Source organism: Haliotis rufescens, unplaced genomic scaffold, assembly GCF_023055435.1.
Source record: "Haliotis rufescens isolate VD_foot unplaced genomic scaffold, xgHalRufe1.0.p SCAF_4, whole genome shotgun sequence".
NCBI classification, from domain to species: domain Eukaryota; kingdom Metazoa; phylum Mollusca; class Gastropoda; order Lepetellida; family Haliotidae; genus Haliotis; species Haliotis rufescens.
This window is the reverse complement of record NW_025964112.1, coordinates 24,406,364-24,434,264: the sequence shown is the minus strand read 5'-3', so window position 1 is coordinate 24,434,264 and position 27,901 is coordinate 24,406,364. Positions and strand designations below refer to the sequence as shown.

General features: G+C 43.6%; 1 protein-coding gene across 1 annotated transcript; it reads left to right on the top strand.

Moving 5' to 3' along the window:
* The first annotated feature begins 33 nt into the window (after positions 1 to 33).
* Positions 34 to 27,805, top strand: LOC124123565 (lariat debranching enzyme B-like). Its single transcript, XM_046486763.2, has 9 exons — positions 34 to 80; positions 441 to 669; positions 1,634 to 1,758; positions 6,723 to 6,803; positions 12,529 to 12,614; positions 20,969 to 21,193; positions 22,364 to 22,438; positions 23,661 to 23,803; positions 25,067 to 27,805. Exons 2-9 carry the CDS (start codon positions 473 to 475, stop codon positions 25,959 to 25,961), a joined length of 1,827 nt encoding a protein of 608 aa, XP_046342719.1. The 5' UTR covers positions 34 to 80; positions 441 to 472; the 3' UTR covers positions 25,962 to 27,805.
* Positions 27,806 to 27,901: the final 96 nt, after the last annotated feature.

Sequence of the window (27,901 nt, the reverse complement as noted above, 5' to 3'; positions counted from 1 at the left end):
TAAATGTCGCAAAAACACGCACTTGCGTCTATATCCGGTGAAGCATGGCTTCTGGATTTTGAAAAGTAGAAGATTCGTTCGTAAGAAGTTGATGTAATATTGTAGTGAAAATATCCTTACCACACTATGGAATATGCGGTTCCAACTTGTGTTTTATATTTAGACAAGAAAGATAGTAACGTCAGCAGTGCAAATGCACGATAAACATTACATGTTGCTTTGTCACAAAGTTCGTGTGTTCATGGGTGTAGGCCTAGTCGGCCAACCTACCTAGTAGCATAGTATTAAAGAGGCCCTATAGTGATGCCTCAAAAGGCAGCTTGATCCCCACTTCAGCAATCCTTGAAGACCTAATAGGTGTAGGTATCCAGTGTATGTCTCTTGACATGTTGACTTGATGACCAGTTTTAACAGTAGATATTTATCACATCATGTTTCAGTAGTGACTGGTAGTGAATCTCTCAAAATCAAAATGAAGATTGCAGTGGAGGGTTGTTGCCATGGTGAACTTGACAAGATCTATGAGACCATCCAGCATCTTGAAAAGAAAAACAACATGACAGTTGATCTGCTTCTTATATGTGGTGACTTCCAGGCTGTACGAAATAGGGCAGACCTTCCCTGTATGGCTGTTCCACCAAAATATCAGAGACTCAACACTTTCTACAAGTGAGCAGATCTATAATTGTTTATTAACCATTGTGCATGTTTTTTTCCAAATACTTTTCCCAAAGGGCTTATAACTTTGTCGCTAATTTAAGGTAGCTGTGCTGTTAGCATGATAAGCATAGCACTTTTGTTTCAAATTCATACTGCTCTGTGAATATGTTTTCCCAAACTAGTAGTGATGTCATTAAACAGGAAATGCTTATAATATGTATAACTTTGGCAATGGACTTTGTTTCATACCTTTAATGCATATAAGCATGGAATTTTTTCTTCCTAAGTTTTATTGCATAGGGCATGTTTTTGTTCAAAACTGTAACCATGGTAAGTGATGCCAATAGACCTTTTGCTTGTGTTTAGGGTAGATTGAGGCATAGGACTACATTAGACAACAGACCCGTGAAGATTCCGGGGTAGAATAGGTCTTCAGCAACCCATGCTTGCCGTAAAAGGCGACTATGCTTGTCTTAAAACGCAACTAACGGGTTCAGGTGGTCAGGCTCGCTGACTTGATTCGATGCATGTCATCGTATCCCAATTGCGTGGATTGATGCTCATGATGTCAATCACTGGATTGTCTGGTACAGACTCGATTATTTACAGACCGCCATCATATAGCTGGAATATTGCTGACGGCAGTGTTAAACAACATACTAACCTACCAATACCAACATACAAAAATGGAAGCAGCCCCATCCTCACCTTTTCCTGAATGCCCTAAAACTGTCCCAAACATGTATCAATAACAGTGTTTGAAGTGATTTAAAAGCTCAACAAGAGAGATGATCAGGTGATCCATAAATGTTGCCTGCCCATCTTCAAAGTTACCTCCCTGCAGACATTATAAATAATGAAAAATAAGAGACAAATCACGTCTTGATTCAACAATTGTATGCAAACACCTATGTAGTTGGTTTTGAGACCCTAGAGTGGTACAAGTAGACATCTATGCATGCCTCCTTTGCAGATACTATTCTGGAGAGAAGGTGGCCCCAGTCCTGACCATTTTTATCGGTGGAAACCACGAAGCATCCAACTACCTCCAGGAACTGCCATATGGGGGATGGGTGGCACCAAACATTTACTACATGGGTGAGAATTTAGGAAATCATAATCTAGAAACTGCAGATAGTATCAGTAATCAGAGTCAGTTGTCGCTTTGAGTTTGACCAAAACATTTTCATCCATAAATATTGACTCTTAGGAGACATAATGTAGCACCCTCTTTCTATACAGTGGGTTTTATTGGCACAATATTGTGTCCTATAAACATACAAACATTTGGAATGAACACACATAATTTACATTGTGAGTTTTGTGGGAAGCAAGTTAGTGTGGCTGTTTGAATCAAATTACATATAACTGACACTTCTATTCTGCTCACATATATATTCAAAGATGAAGATGCCTGTTGATTTTCTTACATCTAACATTGAAATCCTCTCAGAGTAAATATTATTAGTTGTCAACTGGTGAGATGTATCCTATGTGCAAGCCTATACACTCCTAGCCAGTTGACAAGGAATTTTTATTACCGGCATAATTTTAGCAACTTTATCTAGCATGTCTTATTCAGTATGGCTAGCAAACCGTTTCACAGACACCTTGACAGCTTGTAAACACAGCCAGAGTTATCGCTCTTGCAATACAATTGGATATGCTAGGTTTGGTGCATTGTCCTTGTGGAGTGCTTCAGATTTCCGTCCTGGGACATAGGACTACTCATACAGCATCTGGTATTACAGCCATACGAACTGATACAGCAAACAGAGTTGTCTTTGATCCAATAGACTGTTTTTGTCATAGCCTTGGTTACTGCATCTTTATTGGGGAAATCCATGCCTTAGATGCAGTAAAGTTTGACAGATGACCAGAGGCCAGAGTTCATATTGGATTTGGTCATCAAAGCCCAACAACTAGGGTAGGTAACCCGTGAAGATCCGGGGTAGAATAGCTCAATCCATTCTTGCCGTAAAAGGTGACAATGCTTGTCTAAAGAGGCGACTAACGGGATGGGGTGGTCAGGCTCGCTGACTTGGTTGATGCATATCATCGTATCCCTATTGCGTGGATTATTTTACAGACCGCCGTCATATAGCTGGAATATTGCAGAGTGCAAACAACAACAAACATTACAAAACAATACTAGGGTATATAGATAAAAGTTTCAGTATATCACTGCTGTCATCAGTACTGGGGCGTGATGACACTCCTGACTTGCCATTATGGCAGTGACAAGGTCTATGGACAGCACTTTCAATAACTATTGTCTAAGGGATGTCTCTGTGGAGGATGTACCAGTCTGGGCCACTCAGATTTGCTCAGTTGTTGACTGTTCCGCATCATGTATCACAGATGGACTCAATCTCAGAATACATGTCTTTGGGCGAGTAAGGATATCTCAACAACACTCTTGACGGATTGTCTCGCTCATGTTCATACACAATATGACTTGAGACTACCACCACAGCACTGGTCTGTCAGTGTTTGCTAGATATTTCCCTTGTGTCGCAGTGTCACAATAACTATTCTGAGTGATTTGTGGGCTCTTGGTATTATTCGCTACTCAACACTTCGGAAGGAGCACAGGTACTTGACCAGGAAGCATAGCATTCTATGTTACAGTAGGGATGAGACAGGGGAAACAGATTTACTAAAAAGAGCACTCGCTGAGCATACTCTAATCCTGATATAACTCCAGTGCTAGTTGCCAATACTGCAAAGAATAAGGATAAGAAATAAGTTTCATGAATCTGAATACACATGATATTAGGCTTAAAAAATATATATTCTTGGTTCTCAGGCACTGCCCTATCCTCACAAAGTCCGTCTCTCTTTTCGTTTTTATTTCCATTTTTAAAAAAACCCGGAAATCCTTAAATAATCTGTGTCTTGAACACACCGATCCCAGCAGTGAAATGTTACAATACTTAAAAACAACACAATCCAATATAGCGTGCAGTTACTTCCCTTTACATGTGCACTGATGTACTGCGCATCTCTTGTCATATGTTATGGTCATGGCAGCAATAGTTATGTGCTTGTTTGCAATTTTGGTCAATGAAAACATAAATCTTTTTATAAAACATCACAAGATATGATGGTGGTATTTGTGTACTGTATGGCAGACAATGTTTCATACGCAGAGAATAAGATTACATGTGTATTTGTCTCGTAAAATAAGCCGGAAATAGCTCTTCTTGTCCTGGCCAATATCATACCTTAAAAAGAAAATTGATAGGAAGACCGAAGACTTTGTATCTCTAACGACTCGTATTTGTTTCAAGGCAAGTTCACGGTGAGGTGATGAGATTTGCCAATCAGAGCATACATGATGTCGTGTGTAAGCAAAATTAAATGGAATCTTTGAGAAAAGAAATATAAGCGTAAGTCCAGATACACAATGAACACTTTTATAGCCAGATAGTGTAATAATAGGAGTAACTTGCATACTTGAGTACGGATTTGTTGACATGTTTCTTTCGGTGTTGTGTGCTTACGATGACGTTTTCACATTGGGAAATAGAATCAAAACTCATTGTATGTGTGTATTATGCACTTACTGGTAGTCCAAGGACAGTCCAATATTGTATTCCAGTATTTTACTCATCAAGGAATACATTTATATAGGGTGGCCACTTCCCAGGTTGATTGTACACAACTGTTTATTTGGTGACATACAAGTTTAAACATCCAAACAAAAGGCCGCCTGCCCGCACCATATTTTCAAAAGCCATTGCCTGAGAACCAATTCATTTCTTTTTAAGCCTTAGTATACTTATCCTGACACAAGTCAGTCCCTCGTCTGTATATCAAGCTACATGTTGATGAGGAGGCAGTGGGGAATCAAGGACAGATAACTCAGCAGAGTAAACTGAGAGCCTCAAGGGCACCTTTCAAAAGATGTAGGCCCAGTGGAAAAAAACTGTAGGCCCAAACATTTTAGCTGAAGTAGGGAGACATACTCTTGCAATATAAATTACAACACAACCAGTCAACCAGAAGCTTTTACTGCTATCACACCTAGTTCCCAGAGACTCTGTGGTGATAGATGAAGCCTACATTTATCAAGGAAATTATCAGCTTGTAAAACATCTTCGCTACTACATGTGTTACCCCATTTGAATGGTCTAATCCTACTGTTTTGTAAAAAGTGATAGATTTAATGAATGAATGATATAACAGGTAGGTTCATGAAACTATACATTATTTTGACATTGCTGTGGTGTGGCTGGTACAGCTCCCTGCCCTGCGGTGTGGCTAGTACAGATCCCTGCGGTGTGGCTGGTACAGCTCCCTGCAGTGTGGCTGGTACAGCTTCCTGCCCTGCGATGTGGCTAGTACAGATCCCTGCGGTGTGGCTGGTACAGCTCCCTGCAGTGTGGCTGGTACAGCTCCCTGCCCTGCGGTGTGGCTGGTACAGCTCCCTGCCCTGCGGTGTGGCTGGTACAGCTCCCTGCAGTGTGGCTGGTACAGCTCCCTGCCCTGCGGTGTGGCTGGTACAGCTCCCTGCGGTGTGGCTGGTACAGCTCCCTGCCCTGCGGTGTGGCTGGTACAGCTCCCTGCCCTACGGTGTGGCTAGTACAGCTCCCTTCCCTGCGGTGTGGCTGGTACAGCTCCCTGCGGTGTGGCTGGTACAGCTCCCTGCAGTGTGGCTGGTACAGCTCCCTGCCCTGCGGTGTGGCTGGTACAGCTCCCTGCGGTGTGGCTGGTACAGCTCCCTGCGGTGTGGCTGGTACAGCTCCCTGCAGTGTGGCTGGTACAGCTCCCTGCCCTGCGGTGTGGCTGGTACAGCTCCCTGCAGTGTGGCTGGTACAGCTCCCTGCCCTACGGTGTGGCTAGTACAGCTCCCTGCAGTGTGGCTGGTACAGCTCCCTGCCCTGCGGTGTGGCTAGTACAGCTCCCTGCCCTACGGTGTGGCTGGTACAGCTCCCTGCCCTGCCATGTGGCTGGTACAGCTCCCTGCCCTGCGGTGTGGCTGGTACAGCTCCCTGCCCTGCGGTGTGGCTAGTACAGCTCCCTTCCCTGCGGTGTGGCTGGTACAGCTCCCTGCAGTGTGGCTGGTACAGCTCCCTGCCATGTGGCTGGTACAGCTCCCTGCCCTGCGGTGTGGCTGGTACAACTCCCTGCCCTGCAGTGTGGCTGGTACAACTCCCTGCCCTGCGGTGTGGCTGGTACAGCTCCCTTCCCTGCGGTGTGGCTGGTACAGCTCCCTGCAGTGTGGCTGGTACAGCTCCCTGCCATGTGGCTGGTACAGCTCCCTGCCCTGCGGTGTGGCTGGTACAGCTCCCTGCAGTGTGGCTGGTACAGCTCCCTGCCATGTGGCTGGTACAGCTCCCTGCCCTGCGGTGTGGCTGGTACAGCTCCCTGCAGTGTGGCTGGTACAGCTCCCTGCCATGTGGCTGGTACAGCTCCCTGCCCTGCGGTGTGGCTGGTACAACTCCCTGCCCTGCAGTGTGGCTGGTACAGCTTCCTGCCCTGCGATGTGGCTGGTACAGCTCCCTGCGGTGTGGCTGGTACAGCTCCCTGCGGTGTGGCTGGTACAGCTCCCTGCCCTGGGGTGTGGCTGGTACTGCTCCCTGCCCTGCAGTGTGGCTGGTACAGCTCCCTGCCCTGCGGTGTGGCTGGTACAGCTCCCTGCCCTGCGGTGTGGCTGGTACAGCTCCCTGCAGTGTGGCAGGTACAGCTCCCTGCCCTGCGGTGTGGCTGGTACAGCTCCCTGCCCTGCAGGCGGCCCGAATGTAGAAGAGGCACATTTTGGGTTCTCTGTTATATCATCAAAGAAAAGAAGGAAACTGCAATATGTTGTGTCAGGATAAGTATACTGATATTATGAATATCCAATTTTAAGTAACCTCAAAGTAAATGTTCAAATTTAGTCATTCATCTCTGCTTCTGAACTGAATTGAAAATGATGCCAAGTTAGTATTGTTTGAGTGACCTGATTCAAAACCCCTTAGACAATATGCCCAAGCTAATGTCATCTTGGAATGTTTCTCACTGAACTCGTACATTGAAATGCTGCTTCATGTTTGTCTAATAACATCTGATTCCAGGTTATGGAGGCATCGTCCAGGTTGGAGGTATCAGAATAGGTGGACTGTCGGGGATTTATAAAGGAAAAGACTTTCAAAGAGGTGAGTTATTTCTGAAAAAACAGTATCAGTATGTGTGAGGTGTGAAACAATACTACTATAACTAGGAGGCAGCATACACACGTTACATCATGTAAATGAACAGACAATGCCTTCTGTGCTAGGGGGACGTCTGCTACAGCAACAAAGGTCTTTGAACCATCAGAGTCAAGACGTTTACACACATGTCAAACAGTGTCAAAACATGCTTGAACAAAGTTTCCAGCTTCTAAAAATATTTTGCCTGAACACATCTCAGCATCACCATGGTTACCGCCCCAACAATTGGGTCACACACTGTAACCCTGTGAGTTGTCAACTTAGACTTCAGTTACAGAGCAGTACTTCAGCAGATAACCAGCTAATGTGTTTTGTTGTACCCAGTGCCGGTTCCTCTGCCATCACACTCCCTCCCAGGCCCTTCATGTCTCATGTCACTAGTAATTTTAACAAGGCTTTTGCTATTACTCAATAGACTTCAAACTCCTCAATTCAACTCATGGTTTATCTTCAATTGCCGTGGCACTCGAATTGAATGGTGATGTTGCGACTCTCTGCCCCAAACGCTCTGTTAATACTTCAACTGTGGATGATCGAGAACTTGCCCACTTAGATACTATCATCTGACATACTCTCCCGTTTATTTGAACCATCCTGTCGGCAATGGAAGCCATCGCTGCATCTGTGTCACACGGCAAGTCTTCCGAGGGCCGTATTAGAGGTTCCATTGCATTGATTCATGAGGAGCTTATGGGCATCATGGATCTTATCTCGCACAATGCTGGTACCGTCACTGCTCTCCTTCACCATGGTGTCCTCCAGTACTGTCAGTGGGACGACCACTTCAAGACAAGGTTTTACCATGTTCCTTGGTCTACCCGACACCCATCTTCCTGAGGCAAGGGAATTAACTGACTGCAAAAGTCCAGTTTCCACCCTTGCCGAAATAGGCTTGAATTCCTGGGCTCAATCGTAGCGCCACCAGTGGTTATTACGAGTTAAGTCCCTTATAAGCCTCTCCTATGGACCAATCAGATTCCACCTCTCGTATCACTTGCATTTGTTTCACACAAAATGGCCGTGCCAAGTCAGATGATCTGATCGATAATCAAGATCTATATTGTGATAACACAGGTCTTAACTCGTGAAGTGCCACAAATCATGTGAGCACCTTGATTAAAAACGTGAAAAGGCTTGGAAAATATCTGTTGACGAGTTAGCGGTGCACGTGCTTTGCAAATCCTGCAATCAACCATTTTGAAGAATTGTGACCTCCGTGAGGTTTTTGGATCTAAAACTAGTTCTTTTCGTGAGAGAGGTCGGGGGCTGCCAAGGACAACCTGGATACAAGTCCTCCAACGTGCATTATCCTCGCACCAGCTATGGGATGACTGGGAACTTTCATTCTCTGTCTTACCTATTGTAGAGACTCCTGTAGGCAGAAGACTGTTGTATCTCAAAGATCTGCTGCATTTTCACATGACGTCCATCACATTCCTTCAAACGAATATCCATCTGGGAGACCACTTGGTCAATCTCAACCTACAAGACGCCTATCCCACTTGGAATCTCAACGTCATCCTCAGCCATTTAACCTCTGCTGAGCATGAACCACTTGCTGAGATTGACCTCGAGTTGATCACCCTAAAGATGTTTTTCCTCCTGGCCCTTGCAACACCTGCTGAGGGAGATCCACATGCTTGATGTTCACAGGGTCCAGTTTGAGGGAACACTGACTGGGAAGGTCTTTCTGGGGCTTCACTCTGACTTCATCGTGAAGAATCAGCTCCCGGGACAGCTTGACTGTTTGTTTTCCATTCTGTCGTTGGCGTCCGTCTTGAGCCCAGATGATCATGAAGACATCTCCATATGCCTGGTTAGAGAGCTCCATATCTACCTGAGTCTGCTTGGCCACTTCACCGCGTCCACAAGAGACTCTTCAGCCCCATTTCCATGGCGACCACCACAGAAGTTTCCCTACCACAGTCTGCCTTCGCTCATCTATTCTTTGGGTATATGCCTTTGCTGAATTGGCATGCTCCTGTGACTTCCTGGTCACATGAGACTGGATCTCTGTTTAGCAGAGCTTCCCCGTATATGTCTCAACAGGCTCGGTATCTTGAGCCCCACGAACCATCCGTGGGATAAATGCATAGTGTGAAATAGTTTAGTTTTAAAATTTAAAATTTTACCTTAAATTGCATATTTATGTGGTTATCCTATCTCACAAGCTATATTTCACTTATCCTGCATTACACCTTAATGCATTTACTGCTAACAGAAAGATGAACTATGTGAGATCCAGCTACTGAAGAAAGTTGTTCCAACCAGTAGCTGGCAGCACCCTAACACAGTCGGCACGGGCCCGGAAGCAATGACGTCACCTTACTGATTTTTCACCTCCACGAACGGTCGTATTGATGTATCCTTTGTGGAAATAATACCTATTGTTTTTGCTAGCTACTTTGCTTCTACGTTCATTGTTTGCTAATATATTGTCTTCTGTTTATGGTTTGTGCCCATTATGGTCATTTATAACGTTTTATCACTCATTGGTGCTCTAGTCACGGTAATTTACGGGCGTATTGTTGTCTATTGGCCATTTTGAATTCACCACGAGGCCACGATTTCGTGTATTGCATTGTGAATTCTTTTATTATACCCCTGTTTACGAAGTAAATTGCGGGTATATAGCGTTCCGTTCGTCCGTCCTTCCATCTGTCCGAGCTTTTGTAAGGCCCATAACTTTTGAACCATGCACCCTAGCTTCACCAAACTTGCTACACACATTTACCACAATGAGTACTTGTGCCTTTTGCTAGTTTGAAGTTTCTGAATTTTTTTATTTATGCCGTTTCCATGGAATCATTGTGAAACATAAATTTTGGGTAGAGTTTTTGTACGATCCATGTTTACAATATTATGTATCCTAGCTTCAGCAAACTTGCTACATTAACCACTATGATTGTTTTTTTATCTTTTATAAGATTCTGAAAGTTTTCTCTTTTGCTGTTTTCATGGAAACATGATGGAATTTAGAAATTTTGATGACTGGTTTTGTATAGCTAATATATTTTCCAAAATTGTTTCCACACATGTAGATCATCATCAGTATCTGTGCTTTGTGTTAGTTTGAATTTATGAATTCTTTACCATATCTGTTAAAGCTAGATGGAAATTATTAATTTATTGATTTTCTTATATGATATTGTTCCATTTTTTATGTGTTTTTATATCAACAATTTTTGGTCCTTTTGATAATTCTTCTTATATAACTCCTCAATCAAATTTTTATTCAAAGGTGTTCATGGTGATCTACTTCCTCGTAGTGAACACTGGTAACATGGGAGATTTTGAGGGGGTCATTTGTCACTTGAACTCAATCTTAGTTTTTAAAACATTGAAGTTAAAATCAGTTAGAAATATGTAATGTTTCAGTAATTAACAAACTATTTACTATTTGTTGTTGACCAGCGGGGATAACGGGTGTATGTGAGCTTTGCTCACTTCTTTCTTGTTTGGCTTAGGTAACCCATTATTCTGTTTTACCTCATGTTTGTTTATTTCAAAAGCAACTTTTGCATAATTGTTTGCTCACATAACTTTTAAAACTGAAAAGTTTTTGAGTTACATTATGCCTCCCATTTCCGGTTGTGTTCTTGCAACATCAATATGACTTTACTGCCGACAAATCTGGTCTGGACCCCCATCCTCCCTGCCCTGATTGTAGACACCTTGTACTCCATCAGTGCAGTGCCGCTATTACAGTCCCTTGTTGCCATCTTCCTTCAACCTTTACTTTCGAGTCAAATGAAACGTGTCACCCAACAAGCTTGTCGACACCACAGAGACTGCCTGTGTCATCGAAACCTACACCTCCTAGTCCTATGCCTATCTTGTCATCACCATTACATTTATTCGGCTAGAGCACCCGAGGCTTTTGCCTTAGCCCACCGTCTGTCTACACAGGGACTATAGGATGACAAATGGTGCTCTTTCCAGGCATTCTGCTCCAACAAACCCCAGGATCTGATGGCAGTATCACCGCAGTTTCTTCTTTACTGGCGCAACACACGTCGGTTGAAAGGTTCTACCATCTCTTACTTACTTGGTCGCCATTAACTCTGTGCTTTCCATCTTGCACGATCAGAGGATGACGAAAATTTACGAACTCCAGGCCTTGCTGCGCTTGGTTTGTTCTGAAGACCAGAAAGTGGGATCTGAACATGGTCTTACAGGCTCTTCAGACTGCTCCCTTCAAACCACTCCACTCGTCTTCCTTCCTTCTACAGTGTTTCTACTGGCTTTTGCTACCACTGCCCATGTCCGGTTTGAACGCGGTACTCATGACGCCGTTCACCTAGGGCTGTGCTGGGACTTCATTGCCAAGAATCAACTCCCAGGACAGTCTGAGAGAATGATCACTATTTCTCCCCCCCTCCCCCCCTCTAGTCTATCGTGGATGCCAATGATAAGGTGGAGCTTCTATTATGCCCGATACAGTCATTGAAGATTTTTGTACGACAGTCAAAAGCCTGCCACAAGTCAAGGAAACACTTTTTCCTGCTGGTCTTCCCATCATCGCAGTCGGAGGTCAGCCGGAATACTATTTCCCTGTAGCTCCAGGCGGTCATCCTACAAGCTTATAAAGCCGACAGATTGGAAGCCCCAAGGCTAAGCACCCCCACGACATCAGGCAGGTCACATCTACCATGGCTCTTCATAGTAACTGCTCCATCAAGTTGATCATGGAGGGCTGTTTTTGGCAATCAGACACCGTCTTCGCCAGTCACTACCTCCATGACATAGCCTTGGAAGATGTTGCTGGCGTCCACAGCTTTGGTGCCCTGTTGGTAGCACAACAGGTCACCATTCCCCAATGCCACCGATTCTCTGATACCCAAGCGGGGCCCATCAACCTCTCTGGTGTTTACCACCCCAAATTCTGCATTTGCTCTTAGGTCAGTTCTAGTTTTTGGCTACCCATCTCATTCTATTACTGCCACCTATTCGGGTTTTCTTTTTGCGTCACCTCTCGTTTCCTTCTGACAGGAATGTTTGTGGATGTTCCGGTCATCACTTGTATGCGATGCAGCTTCATCGGACCTTGACAAGTGTTTATTATGGATCACATCTGGTATGCCCACCTGCCATAAAGGAGTAATGCAGGATAAGTTAAAAAACTTTGCTACTTCTAGCCCCCCACCTGCCTCGCTGCGCTGCCTCCCCATGAAGTTTCAGATGTTATGTTTGAAGCAGTAATGTGCTCTTATGTGATGGCATTGCTTCCAGGTCACGTGCTGACTTTTCTTCAGCAGCTGGATCTCACACAGTCCGTCTTTCTGTCCAAAAAACAGCATTAACAAGTAGAATATAAATAAAAAACATATTTTAGTTTTTACTTAGTTTATAAATATACAATTTAGCCTAAAATTTACAATTCTTGCTGTTCATGCTAGGACTGTTACATGATTTGTTGACATGGTTGAGACAGATTCTGTTCAATACCTATCTCATGAATGTATTGTTTGCCATACCTGTTACAGGAATTTCTTTAATGACCCGTATCTAACAATGCTAACAAGAAGAGATAGTTACTGCTGTTTCATTTCATGTCATTTTAATTATGAGTACGTAATATTAACTGTCAAGTTCATTATGTACAGTTGAATGTCATAGTTGTGTGTTTAGGTGTGACCTAACCAAATATGCAATTCTTTTGTTTCAGGTCACTTCGAAAGGCCGCCCTATAATGACTCTACAAAGAGATCTGTGTACCATGTCCGGAACCTTGAAGTGTTCCGATTTAAACAGGTGAGACATTCATCACGGGGAGAGGTATGCCACCCGGTGTGGTCAGGGGCATTCGCACGCTACCAACTTTTGACCTATGCAACTTGGTGGAATGAGTAGTACGACATAGGACATGAGAACTCTGACTCACATTGGTAACTCCTGTGTGCGGCAGACTTTGTGATGATGTGGCGGTGTCTGAGAACCAAGATTTTATAAAAAAATTAGCCTTAGGTTGTTAACATCCATATGTTCTGAGAGATGAATTGTCACTGCCTTCCCAAGCACTTTAGATGAAGGCTGAAGGCTAAATTGTTTGCCAATCGATAATTTTCCAATAGATTTGGATTAAGGTTATGATTTTTTGTAGAAGCTTGACAGTAGCCTCCTTGAAACATCATGGAACTTCCCTAGATGAAGTTTCTATAGCCCACACATCATGCACACAAATACACTTCACAGTTTCTATTCTATGATGACATTAACAGTTATTTAAAGCAGAACAATGTTGATATCGCCATTTTCACATTTTACCAATCTGTAATACTTATCCCATTAATGGATAGCTACATGGATAGTTCAATTACAAACCTATCTTTTGTCGGTGCTTTGTCAAGACACCAATCATCTTTCCAAAACGTCTCCAATAACATCAGACTATCTAGTTTCAGTGACTTTTTCAGGAGACAAGGACATTTTCATGATGTTATCAATGTTTGATAGGACATTCTTCCATATCATTTTACAAATTTTTTACTTATCCTGCATTACTCCTTAATGCATATTACTGCTTGTTTCTTGACAGAGAAAAGAGCTGTGTTAGGGTCTTAGCTTGAAGAAGTTGCTCCAACTAGCTGAGAGGCCAGCCCATCACGCAGCTCCCATGTGACCAAGGGAAGTGACATCACAGATCCTCACATTACTCTTGTCACTTGCTGAGAGAAGACCTGTTTTTTTGGCTGTAACATAAAACTGATTCAAACCCTCACGTGTTTGCTATCTGAGTTAATGTTGTTTTGTCTTTGTGTTGTGCCTACGGTTTGTATTTTGTACATTCTTTGTTTCATAAACATGTGGATAACGTTATTAGACACTTACTGGCGTTTTCCCAAAAGAAAACATAAGGCCAGGTGTCTTGTTGCTCCAAGTAGCCATCTTGAATATTTTGCGTAGCGGGCAGTTTGTGAACTGGTTTGCATTCTATATTCTTTTGCTTGGTACCCCACGATTGGCGTATCCACGCAAGTATTGTTTGTTTTGTTATATGTTGTCTTACGTTTGTCGTAATATTTGTTTCATAAACCCACACAGTGGGATAAACAAATTATAGCATACATAATCGGGCAGGGACGCATTGTGATTTTACACTGCTTCGTAGCAGATATCATGCCCTCCTGCTCAAAGTGCTGGCGTAATATGTCCGCGTAGGATCCCCATCCGCTGTGCCTTAATTGTACATCTCAATGCCTCCAGGGTCACCGATGTAAAGACTGTTTACTGCTTTCAGTACCTCTGTGTGTGTAAAAAACGCAGAACACAGCAGGCCAGGAAACACCGGCGCACGATGTCAGACTACTCCGAGGTTTCGCCTTCTAGATCGGCTATCTCGGATGACCACCCCCAGACCTGCTACCTTGATGTCGGACCCCAGGGTTGTAGTCTCTACCCAGAGCACTTTGACAACCACGACAGCGACTATCTTTACGGCGGTGACCACCGTGACGCCCGGCGTGGCGCTCACATACCAGACGGCGCCTATACTATCCTCCGGACAGACGCTCGGTCACCCGCAGGCGCTCCCTGCCGACGGCACAGATGCTCGGTCTCCCACAGGCGCCCCCGCCTACGGTACTGATCGCCCATGATAGATGCCTCTCTCCTCCAGTACTTTCAGTACTTACAGGCCAGTCAGCCGTCGACGCCAGCGCCTTTACAGACGCCTCTACAAGCGCCTCCCATAGCGCCTCTGCAGACGCATCTACGGATAGCGCCTATCCTTAAACAGCGCTGATACAGACGCCAGCACTTCGTCGGGGGCCTATACAGACACCAGCGCCTTGTCAGACACCTATACAGACGCCAGTGCCTCGTCGGACGCCTATACAGACGCCTTTACAAAAGCACCGTCTACAGCATCCATAACGACGTCTGTCCTGGTGTCTCGGGTTGCGCCTATCCTTGCACCTCTGCCAAGTGCGCCTCTACAGATGCACACCAGGGACAACCGCGCAGACAGACAATTAGCCATTCCATGATGTCCTTGTGGCTACCTGCTCTCAGTCTACAGGCCTATGAGATCGTCAGCTCCCCAGGGCCAACTACCTATGGAGACCAGAGTGGTCGCTGGACACTTGATTAGCGTCCATACAACGGCGCTCCAACACGGACACTTGACTGGCGTCCATACAATGGCGCTCCAACACCTCGTGAAGACGGTTCTGTGGAAATCTCTCACCAATTTTCCTCGTCTATCAACGTTGGTTGAACGTTTCCTCGGAGAAATCGAACAGACTCTCAAAGATGTCCCTACCCACAGCGTCTGGTAGATATTATCTGCACCACAGTTGACGATCACAACCCCATGACCGATTTGGTATTCAACAGAATCGTCATATGCTTCCAGGTACCCAACTGGGTCATCGTTCCCAACACCGGACCAGTCGTCACTCTTGTCATGGGGATCAACTTGCCCCTACACCGGCAACGTCACAGTTCCTACTCAGAACTCAGACACACCACTGGTCTGCCAACCACAGGGTTCACCACAGGGTGTGGAGCTTGAACTAGTCCACTCAGCATACAGGGTTACAGTTTACTGCGCAGGACGACATACATGTCACGTGTCAAGAACTACGACTGTAAACATCGTCGACTGTAATCAGGTCAACCGACCTTATGGGATCCGTACAGTGTATTTGTACAGACTGGCTTGCATGATCACTTATGCGTAACACTGCAACCACTCGACCAGACGCCTGTCGCTGTACATCAATGACTCAATCCCGAGTCTCAGCCTTTGCCCGAGACGAGACGGCTCTCAAGACCCTGGCTAGGGTGTCACAGCCAGCCTTAGCTGAGGCGTCCCGGTCTGGCTCATACCAGCCGCGACGCAACACCCTCCCGCCCCAGTGGCGCGGCACCACCTCAACCTCTCGGGGTAGAGAAAAAGGCAGGGCATCGGGCGCATAACAGTCCCGCCGTGGCCACTCCAACGGAGGTAACGCCGACCGTACGGACTTACAGTGAATAGCCAGACAAGCACGACTGGGACTTCCACCCCCAGCCGTCTAAGTTGTGGACACTCCAGTACGTGGGAGACTGGGTCGTTGCTGGCAGAATTGTGAGATCCTGGGGGACCCATATGTCACCAACATCATCCGACATGGGAACAGGCTGGCGCTTATAGACAACCCGCCGCTACATGGGTACAAGCTGGCGCTTATAGACGACCCGCCGCTCACGTCGTTGCCCATGGCCACCTACCATGCACTCTGCGCCAATGACAAGTCCTCCTTGGCCTCCTAACCTCACCACAGGACTTGATGAAGGCTCCAACTGCGCCTAGCTCAGATGTTCCATTGTCCTCCCGGATCACCTCAAACAGCATCCCTGGTGGTGGACGGTGGAATCGAATGTCTTAGGCGGCGTCTCCTTGACAGGGCTTAATACCTCTCTGCGCCTCTTCGTAGACGCGCCCCTGCAGTGATGGGGCACACACCTGGAGGGACAGGTTGCCTTGGGTCCGCCGATCAGCGCCTATGGCACATCAACAACCTCGAAATGGAAGCGCTTATCTTGGCCATCGCTCACTGGAAGCAGGCCTTCAGACACGCCTGGCTCTCCATCCCGACGGACAACATCACTGTCGTATGGTGCCTTCGGAACCAAGGAACGACTCACTCGACTTCGCTTCTTCAACAGACATTCCGATTGTTTCACCTGGTGGATCATCTGGGGATTCAGTTCCAGGTCCACCACATCCCGGGCTGCCGAAACATCCTAGCGGATGTCTCCCCAACATAGACCTATTCGCCACCAGCCAGAACTGCCAGATCCACGACCTACATATCTCCGGTGCCGGATCCACTGGCTTGGGCAGTCGACACTATCAGTGTCCCCTGGGAAGGACTAAAAGCGTAGGCTTTTCCCCCACCTGTACTCCTTCCCAAAGTCGTCCAGAAGATCAGATAGACACGGAACCTCGATCTCACTTTGGTCGCGCCCTGGTGGCCAGCGAGGGCTTGGTTCGTCGACCTCAGAGAGCTGTCCGACATCAACCCACTGCCACACCCAGATTGGCCAAATCTGCTGATCCACCCTCACAGCAAACAGCCACACCCAGGACCAGACAGGTTGTGTCCATTTACTGGTCTGGTCCATTTACAGAGAGCTCTGAATGCCAAAGGCTACTCGGCCAGAGCGGTTAGCGCCATCACGATGGCAAATCGCCCAACCACCAGGAGCCTCTATGATGACAAGTAGTAATCCTTCGAGAGCTTTTGCAGGGGCAAGCATGTAGACCCCACATCTGCATCGCCTCAATTCCTGGGCGAGTTCATGCTCCATCTGACGTCACACGGGTCCGCTTTGAGCAGGGAGCTCACGGAGCCGTGCATCTGGGCCTGTGCTGGGACTTCATTGCAAAGAATCAGCTCCCAGGCCAGCCCGATAGATCGTTCCTCATCCCCCCCTCTTTCATCGATTGTGGGCGAGGTAGATGATCTTGAGCTCCGACTATGTCCGGTTAGAGCACTTCGTGGCTACATCCGACGATCCAAGGAACGCCGTAGACAACAACGACGCCTCTTCGTACCGGCATCTGCGACCTCGTGAGCGGAACAGCCGCAAAAACAGTCCGATAAAGATGCATTAAGGAGTAATGCAGGATAAGTAAAAAATCTAGTAAAATCCTAGATATTTTTTATATTTGTATACTTATCCTGCATTACTGCGGCTAAAGGGACCCGCCCATCTCAGATCTACTTCCCCACGATGCCTCCCAATGTTTGGGACTACAGATTAATGTGAGGATCCGTGACGTCGCTGGCCTCTCAGCCAGTTGGAGCAACCTCTTCAAGCAAAGACCCTCACACAGCTCTTTTCTCTGTCAAGAAACAAGCAGTAATATGCATAAGGAGTAATGCAGGATAAGTATACAAATATAAAAATTATCTAGGATTTTACTAGTTTTAAATGTATCTTTGGATGACAATCAGTCAGTGTCCAAGGAAACCTGTCAATATCGATAGCTGTGTGGGAACAGTTTTCTTTGTCAGCCATAGTAAATTTTCACCATGGATATGGAGATATAATGTCTGTGAGTTATGTATAGCTGAGTTATGTATAGCTGAGTTAAGTAGAGTTATGTATAGCTGAGTTATGTATAGCTGAGTTATGTATAGCTGAGTTATGTATAGTTGAGTTATGTATAGTTGAGTTATGTATAGCTGAGTTATGTAGAGTTATGTATAGCTGAGTTATGTATAGCTCAGGTATGTATAGCTCAGTTATGTATAGTTATGTATAGCTGAGTTATGTATAGCTAAGTTATGTATAGCTGAGTTATGTATAGCTGAGTTATGTATAGCTGAGTTATGTATAGCTGAGTTATGTATAGCTCAGGTATGTATAGTTGAGTTATGTATAGCTGAGTTATGTATAGCTGAGTTATGTATAGCTCAGGTATGTATAGCTCAGGTATGTATAGCTGAGTTATGTATAGTTGAGTTATGTATAGCTGAGTTATGTATAGCTCAGGTATGTATAGTTGAGTTATGTATAGCTCAGGTATGTATAGCTGAGTTATGTATAGTTGAGTGATGTATAGCTAAGGTATGTATAGCTGAGTGATGTATAGCTGAGTTATGTATAGTTGAGTGATGTATAGCTCAGGTATGTATAGCTGAGTTATGTATAGCTGAGTTATGTATAGTTGAGTTATGTATAGTTGAGTTATGTATAGCTGAGTTATGTATAGCTGAGTTATGTATAGCTGAGTTATGCCGCCTTTTCTTTGTGTATGTGTTGACCTCCCTTCTTTATTTTCATTTCACAGTGGAAAATTAATTTTCGCCACTTGCAAGAAGAAAATTTACGTATTGACTGTGTTACGTACATAACCACACAATTCAACATGGTTGGTTGCATATGATTATGTCGGGAGTAGCGAGGATGTCAGATAAACAAAATTCAGTAGCATCAACGATTGGGTCGAAAATCGGACAGCTTAAAGATAGATAACGGTACATATACGTTGTAATAAAATAATGAAAACAAAAATATTCATATTGTTATGTTATATTGTTAGCAGAAATTTTGTCATTGTTTTCTAATCATGCAATTTCTAAAACTTAACACAGGGTATTCTGAACTACACAAAAGGGCAGTATGACTGATTCAAAATATACTCAATAACAAAAGTTCATGTGACACCAATATTTTAGTGTATTTATCAAACAAGTAAAGTTTGGTTTTCAATATTGTAGTACATGTATGGAATCAAGTCACAAAAACGCAACTGCTACAGAAAAGCATGCATTCAATGCAAAAGTTGACATTTATGCAAGCTCCATGCATTTCACTACCAAAGAATGGGTATTAAAACGTGCGTTAACGGGATTCCATATGCATTGTTTTGCATCATGCTGACAACAACCACTCAGAAAAACAACAAAATTACACAATTATTCAACATTACGAAATGCCACGCCGGTCCCAAAATGAGCGTCTGGTATGCTTGAAGCAGGTTCAATCAACATGATGTTGCAAGACAATTTAACGTCCACAGAAACACCATTTGGTGTTTATGGCAATGTTGGTAACAGACGAATGCGGTCAGAGACCGTCCTCGAAGTGGCAGGCCATGCGTAACCAATAATTGACAAGACAACTGGATTCGAACAACACACCTACGAAATCGATTCCAGCCAGCAACAGTGACTGCAAGAAGCATCCCTGGCCTTCGACGAATATCTTCACAAACCGTATGTCGTCGCCTCAGATGTGCAGGGATTGTCGGCATAAGACTCGCCAGACATCCAGTTTTGACAGGAAACCACCGTCAAGCACGTCGAGCACATGTGGGACGAGATGGATTGGCGCCTTCGACATCAACCACGTGTTCCACAGACACTCCAGGAACTTTGAAACATGCTCCAGCAGATATGGACAGATATCCCACAGGACATTGTGCGACACCTGGTCCATTCCATGAGACGAAGATGTGTTGCTTGCATCGCAACCAGAGGTGGACACACACGCTATTGATTTGTAAATTGACATTTTGGCATGTTCATGTTTTTTATGACATCACACATTTTCTGAAGTCAGTATGGCAAATTAAACCATTTGAACACTTACAGGAGTCTTTTATCTGTTGCAAACCGAAATTGTTTTAGATTTGGTAAAAAACATAACTTTGCATTAAATCTTATTCAATGTCACAGGAACTTTTGTTGTTCAGTATACTTTTGAAAGCACAGTCTGGAATGGAAGTCACCAGTATGAAACTAGTGCCGCAAAGCTGAAGAAAGCTGCTTTCTTAGTGGCTAATGTCTATTCCCTGCAAGCAATTTCATTGGTCAGTTAAAGTTTGTGAAAGGTCATTTTTGAAGTGACCTGAAATGGGATATCCTCAGCAATAGCTAGAACTTATAAAACTTATTTTTTAACTTATCCTGCATTACTCCTTAATGCATTCACTGCTGTCTTCTGACAGAGAGACGAACTGTGCAGGATAAGTATACAAATGTAAAAAGTATTCAAATTTTACTAGTTTAATGAGATTGGGGTAATCTAAACATGTGATTATCCTGTTTTCTTTATTAAAGCTTTGATTGTTTATTAAGCAAGTTTGTCTCTGTAGCTATTGTAATATGCAGCTACTAGCCGACTCATCTCACATCAAAACACGAGTCTGTGTTTAGTTCAATCATTAGTGTTCATGAAGGATTATTAATTGTTTGCTTCATGAGTAAATCCAATGAGTCAGTCAATCCTATTTTGGCTTTATGATTGTGTCCTCCATTTTGTTTGTTGGCAAAACTGGGTTTGGGCCATCCATCAGGACACACTGACAGCCTAAGTAGCCTGCCCGTGGCCATCTCAATTCTCATACCGTGTTATCCATTTGGATAAATCATTTTGTCTCCACAACAGAACACAACATGACTTCAATACTATTTCTCAAAACAGCAATATTTGAACTTAAGAGGTGAACTGATGACTTTTGATAATACATTTACTGTCCTTCATGTCATTGCTAGGGAGAGTTGTTGTAAGTTGCCTCAAATCAGATGCTAGTTACATAGTTAAAAATCTTTGCACAGTGTTCTGATGACTGTCACCATGTTGACGATACAAATATCCATTTCTAGATTTCTCGTCCCATTGACATTTTTCTGTCGCATGACTGGCCGAGGGGTGTGTATCACTTTGGGGACGTGAATGGTCTTGTGCGACAGAAGAGTTTCTTCAAGGAAGAAATAGAGACAAACACACTGGGCAGTCCACCTGCAGAGGAGCTGCTCCACTTCCTCCAGCCCAGTTACTGGTTCTCAGCTCATCTACATGTCAAGTTTGCAGCCCTTGTCCAACACAAGGTAGGGTGCTACACAGGTATATCTTGGGACAGTCATGTTACCAATACTTGTCCAACACAAGGTAGGGTGCTACACAGGTATATCTTGGGACAGTCATGTTACCAACACTTGTCCAACACAAGGTAGGGTGCTACACAGGTATATCTTGGGACAGTCATGTTACCAACACTTGTCCAACACAAGGTAGGGTGCTACACAGGTATATCTTGGGATAGTCATGTTACCAACACTTGTCCAACACAAGGTAGGGTGCTACACAGGTATATCTTGGGACAGTCATGTTACCAACACTTGTCCAACACAATGTAGGGTGCTAAACAGGTATATCTTGGGACAGTCATGTTACCAACGCTTACCCAACACAAGGTAGGGTGCTACACAGGTATATCTTGGGACAGTCATGTTACCAACACTTGTCCAACACAATATAGGGTGATACACAGTTATATCTTGGGGACAGTCATGTTACCTACACAATGTAGGATGCTACACAGTTATATCTTGGGGGCAGTCATGTTACCTACACAAAGTAGGGTGCTACACAGTTATATCTTGGGGACAGTGATGTTACCTACACAATGTAGAGTGCTACACAGTTATATCTTGGGGACAGTCATGTTACCTACACAATGTAGAGTGCTACACAGTTACATCTTGGGGACAGTCATGTTACATACACAATGTAGAGTGCTACACAGTGATATCTTGGGGACAGTCATGTTACCTACACAATGTAGAGTGCTACACAGTTATATCTTGGGGACAGTCATGTTACCTACACAATGTAGAGTGCTACACAGTTATATCTTGGGGGCAGTCATGTTACCTACACAATGTAGAGTGCTACACAGTTATATCTTGGGGACAGTCATGTTACCTACACAATGTAGAGTGCTACACAGTTATATCTTGGGGACAGTCATGTTACCTACACAAAGTAGGGTGCTACACAGTTATATCTTGGGGACAGTCATGTTACCTACACAATGTAGAGTGCTACACAGTTATATCTTGGGGACAGTCATGTTACCTACACAATGTAGAGTGCTACACAGTTATATCTTGGGGACAGTCATGTTACCTACACAATGTAGAGTGCTACACAGTTACATCTAACTGATATCTTAATGTTGTCAGATGTTAAAAAATTAATTATTTTGAATGTTGCAGGCAATGGACGGAGTAGAGAAAACAACCAAGTTCCTTTCACTTGACAAGTGTCTTCCTAAGAGAAAGTTTCTTCAGGTTGTCTATAATTAGTCTACATTACACATGAATCAGTGTCAAATGTCCAACAACACATCTGCTGTTATTTGTCTTGTACATAATTCTTTATTTCTGTCTGCCGCAAATTCAGGAACATTGGGTAATAGGTCTCAAGAATTCATACTTATACTTGATTATCATTAAATATATCCAAGTCTAAAAGCGACTTTAAAAAATTGTAAAGCAGCTTGGCACTTTGCCTTTGACACAACACTGTTCGCAGCCATTCAGGGGTGTCGAATCATATGTGTCCTCTTTGTAGCGCTAGGAATCTTGTTTGTCATTTGGACAATTCATGTCAAATGTCAAGGTCATCCCCCAGGTCCTAGCCTGGACAAGAAAGGTGCTCTCATTAGGATATAGTGGAGGTCATTGAAACTGAGTAATAGGAGTAAGTGGGAGGCATGTTGTTGTTTAACACTGCACTCAACAATGTTCCAGCTATATGATGGCGGTCTGTAAATAATCGAGTCTGGATCTGTCAATCCGGCGATTGACATCATGAGCATCAATCTATACAATTTGAATGCGATGACATACATCAACCAAATCAGTTGCATCTTACGACAAGACATGAGTTGCTGAACACCAATCACAGGACTTATGCATGATGTAGTGGTTATGTCATTTGAATAATTATGTATGACAAGTGATGATGTTCATATGATGTCAAAGGTTTTAGGGCACTGTGATCCTGCTTTCAGTGAGAAGCACATTGCAATTCGTTTTGTTTTTTGTATTGAATTTTATGTGCAAAGTTTCTTTGATCAATATAAAGTAAACAATAACAACTTGAAATATGATAGTAATATTAGACAACCTGATCCCCACCATTTCCTGAATGCCCCAAATCTGTGCTTCAAGCTACCTCAATGACAGAGTTAAAAGCACTTTGGTTTTGGGTGAGTGAGTGAGATTGATTTTACGCCGCTTTTAGCAATATTCCAGAAATATCACGGCGGGGGACACAAGAAATGGGCTTCACACATTGTACCCATGTCAGGATTACAAACCCGGTTCTTCAGCTTGACAAGCGAACGCTTTAACCACTAGGCTACCCGACCGCCCCACTTTGGTTTTGGAAGACACATGTTGTATGTAACACGACAAGTTGTATAGGGTTAAGGGAAGAACATTATGGGCTCCCAGGACTGTTGTGTTGGTCAAACACACATGGAAATATGTCTTTTTCATGTTTTAGGTTATCGATGTACCACATGACACCTCTCAAGCAATGAAAATCCATCTGGATCCTGAGTGGTTGATGATTCTCAAGTTAACCAACCACCTGCTGAACCTCAGCCCCTCAACGCGGTACATGCCAGGACCGGGCAGCAACGACAGGTAGTGTAATATGACACCTGCTCAGGCAGCAACGACAGGTAGTGTAATCTGACACCTGCACAGACAGTAATGACAGGTAGTGTAATCTGACACCTGCTCAGACAGGCAGCAACGACAGGTAGTGTAATCTGACACCTGCACAGGCAGCAACGGCAGGTAGTGTAATCTGACACCTGCACTGACAGTAATGACAGGTAGTGTAATCTGACACCTGCTCAGACATGCAGCAACGACAGGTAGTGTAATCTGACACCTGCACAGGCAGTAATGACAGGTAATGTTATCTGACACCTGCTCAGACAGTAATGACAGGTAGTGTAATCTGACACCTGCTCAGACAGGCAGCAACGACAGGTAGTGTAATCTGACACCTGCACAGGCAGTAATGACAGGAAGTGTAATCTGACACCTGCACAGACAGTAATGACAGGTAATGTAATCTGAAACCTGCACAGACAGTAATGACAGGTAGTGTAATCTGACACCTGCACAGACAGTAATGACAGGTAGTGTAATCTGACACCTGCACAGACAGTAATGACAGGTAGTGTAATCTGACACCTGCACAGACAGTAATGACAGGTAGTGTAATCTGACACCTGCTCAGACAGGCAGTACTGACAGGTTGTGTAATCTGACACCTGCTCAGACAGGCAGTAATGACAGGTAGTGTAATCTGACACCTGCTCAGACAGGCAGTAATGACAGGTAGTGTAATCTGACACCTGCTCAGACAGGCAGTAATGACAGTTAGTGACACCTGCAGACTGGCAACATTGGCAAAGGGAAACCACTCCCAACTAGAGTATGGATGAAGATTAGCTGCAGTATGGTTATTACTGTACCCCATTGTATTACTGTAGCCTTCTGTTTTTACCCTTACCAAATCAACAAATACATATGTTGTTTCACACTTCCGGAAGTAATTAACCTACTGTAATGTACTGAAATCTGTAATGTTACTGATTTTTTCGAAGTGAATTGTGCAGTTAAACAAAACGAAATGTCAATGTTTCAATGTAAAGCAAATTAATTGTTTGAAAAATATCTGGCAAAGTATGCCGCCACCTTAGTCAAAGGTGAAATATAATTACGACAGGAATGGTGCAAACATTCCAATTATGTCTTACGATAGTTTTATTGTCTTTGGGCAAAGATTGTCTTTAAAATCTAGGCCCAGTACCATGAATCTCATCAGCACTGTATGAATACTTTTTGTGTTAATCCTCCAACTATGTATATTCTCCATTCTACTGCTTACAGGTGGGATTTCAAGGTAACAGACCAAGAAATGGAAACAATTAGAGACAATTTTGATGGAAACTTGGCATTGCCCTACAACTTTGAAGCTACCGTGCCTGTTCACGAATCAGTGATGAGTTCCCCCCACAAGTGTCCTGCCATCGTTGTCAACCCTCAGACCACACTGCTGTGTACCATGATGGACCTCACGGACCCATATGCTGTGTACCTTGGGAAGGACTCACAGGTCCGGGAGGAGGAGGTCCTGGCATCCCTAGACCCAGCCGACTTGGAGGATGATATCAATGATGACGAAGATGACGGAACATGCAGTGACATCAATAGTAGCATTGATACATCATATAATGACTCCTTTGGTCTGAACACCACAGATTTGTCACTGAATGAAACTGCAGAGCTGGCATCAGGGAATCTCTCAATACTGTCAAACAATACAGACATTTCCATTGAGGAGGAAGATGAATTGAGTGAAATACTTTCTGCTCAAAAGAAAATGCAAAGTAGCAATGGACACGAATCAAGTGTGGATAGCTCTGTTGATGGTGAAAATGATGATGATAAGCTTGGATCTCAGAAAGTTGCATGGTGCAGATCAAAAAGTGAACTGTCTAAATCAGACACTTCGTTATCCAAGCTTGAAGTGTCTGGTGTGTTTGAGATCGATGCGGATTCTGCATCACAGAGTGACTCTATCAGTTCGTCGGCAGAAGATGACAGAGACTTGAATCAGACAGCAGATGTATCCAGCAATCCAGTGAGGGACACGCCTGCTTCCTCAAGATCAGTCAAACGGACAGATGTGTCTGATGTGGAAATAAGTCCACAAAGTAAAAAACTGAGAAGAAGAAATCAGAGCATGTACTCATCAACAGAGGACGAGGCTGATTCACAGTGATTTCTGCTGGTGATTTTACGCAGGTTGACAACTGTACAGAATGGACACCTACTGTCACTGGACATGTTGGAGGTTCAGATACCTCAGAGAACAAACGCTTACTTTGTAAAACATTCTTTATTTCTGAGCAAGTCAAGGTCTTGTTTTAGAATATGTCAAGACAAATCAGTTTTATATGGTTTGATTTGACTTTTGTATTTTACTTACTCATGTCAAATGTTTGCAAACAAACGAGCATGACCATGAAATTAAATGCGACATGAGTTAGATTTATTACACAGCTAGTGGCCATGAGACTGGAGAAAAACTTGGTGAAATGTGAAACAATCAATTCATAATAATTACTTTTAATTTATCTGAAAGTACTAAGTATTTTGTGGGTCTCAATGTATGTCATTTTCCAAATTATAAATAAATCATAACTTCTTTTCTCACCTAACTGATGTTCATGGAGCTTATTGTATGGTCTAGTTGTCCATCATTAATGTCTGCAGCATCTGTAAATATCTTCCCCAAAATCTGTTCATAAATAAATGCAAACTCATGGCACATATGCCTCTATACCTGTTGAGAGGAAGGTCGGTGGTTTCATCCCTGTCTGTCTCATACCAGATGTTGAAAGATGGTACTTGTTGTTACCTTGTCTGGCGCTTGGCATTCAGGGGCTAAAACAAGGACTGGTTGGCTCAGAGTCAGTATACTGTGTCTGAGTGAGGTATTCATGTTAAACTGTGGCATGGCGTCTCAGTGGGCTAGTACTATAAAACTGGTATTAGTCCGGACTAGAACAAGCAGCCACACACACTTGAACACAATGTTAAACCCATTTTCACCCCTTTTCTAATATTAGGCTGCAATTTGTTGTGAAGATTTGCATCGCTAAGTAGTGTCAGAATCCAGTGTTTGTGGATTCTAGTCCCTGATTCACATGGCTAATTACTGTAGTTTGTCAGCATCAAAGCTGTTCATTGGTATCACAGAGGGGTGAAGTCCACAACCTGCAGCTTGTTGGCTCTCACAGGAAGGACACAGGAAGCAACTGTAATTAGCTTTTGTGTACAAAATAGTACTTTATTTCCATTTGAAAAAGGTATATTTTATCATCTTATTTTTTTCCTGTTTAGTCAAACCGATTGTAAATATTGTGAAGGGAACTTGGTGGATGTGTATGTACTAGTTGTAAGTACAGTAACTTGAACATGAGCTCCATGAAAGATGTTATGGTTCAGTAAAATATACTTGTTCAAGGTAAGAGCACTTAACAGTGCAGGATGCTGGTCACCTGAAGGGGATGCTCCTGACTTTTATGACACTGTAAATGTGCCTCCGATTTTATCTGTGTTTGTTATGCATCTCAGTGTTTTCAATATCGGACTAAGCATGTTGACTGATGACGAAGTTTAAGTTGTTGAAACTGATGATATTTTCATATCTCGCTATTTTTCGGGAACTAAGTGGGGATGGTGGTCGTTAAATCCTGATAGGCGCATGTGCAGCTGACGCTAAGAGGTGTATGCAACACCATCTGATTCTAATACTACAGAGAAAGGTACAGCCTTGTTGACCTTATCTAGCCCTATGCAGAAGCACATTAGTCACTAAGATGACTGCAATTATTACTTTTTATCCATTCATTTTTATTTCCTTTTAAAATTTATCAAATTTGTTGCATGGTTTGATATATTTCAATGTATAATGAACATTCTGTTGTATTTTAGATACCACCAACTTGTCTTAAGCCATGTTAAGTATATTAGTAGTCAAAGAGATACTACTACCCTGGTCAGTTTTTGACATCACTTTGTTTCTAATTTAAGTGTCAGACATTAAAGTATGGATGTTGATTATCTGTACTGTTGTTTTTGTATTGTGTCACACAATTAGGAATGAGGAATGGTGCTGCATTTAAAAACAAACAACAAAAAGCTGATTTTGTGTCT

Coding starts and splice junctions, on each gene's coding strand:
- LOC124123565 (XM_046486763.2), top strand. CDS start 473: ATGAAGATTGCAGTGGAGGGTTGTTGCCATGGTGAACTTGACAAGATC. Junction 670..1,633: donor AGACTCAACACTTTCTACAA/GTGAGCAGATCT, acceptor CCTCCTTTGCAG/ATACTATTCTGGAGAGAAGG. Junction 21,194..22,363: donor CAGCCCTTGTCCAACACAAG/GTAGGGTGCTAC, acceptor TGAATGTTGCAG/GCAATGGACGGAGTAGAGAA.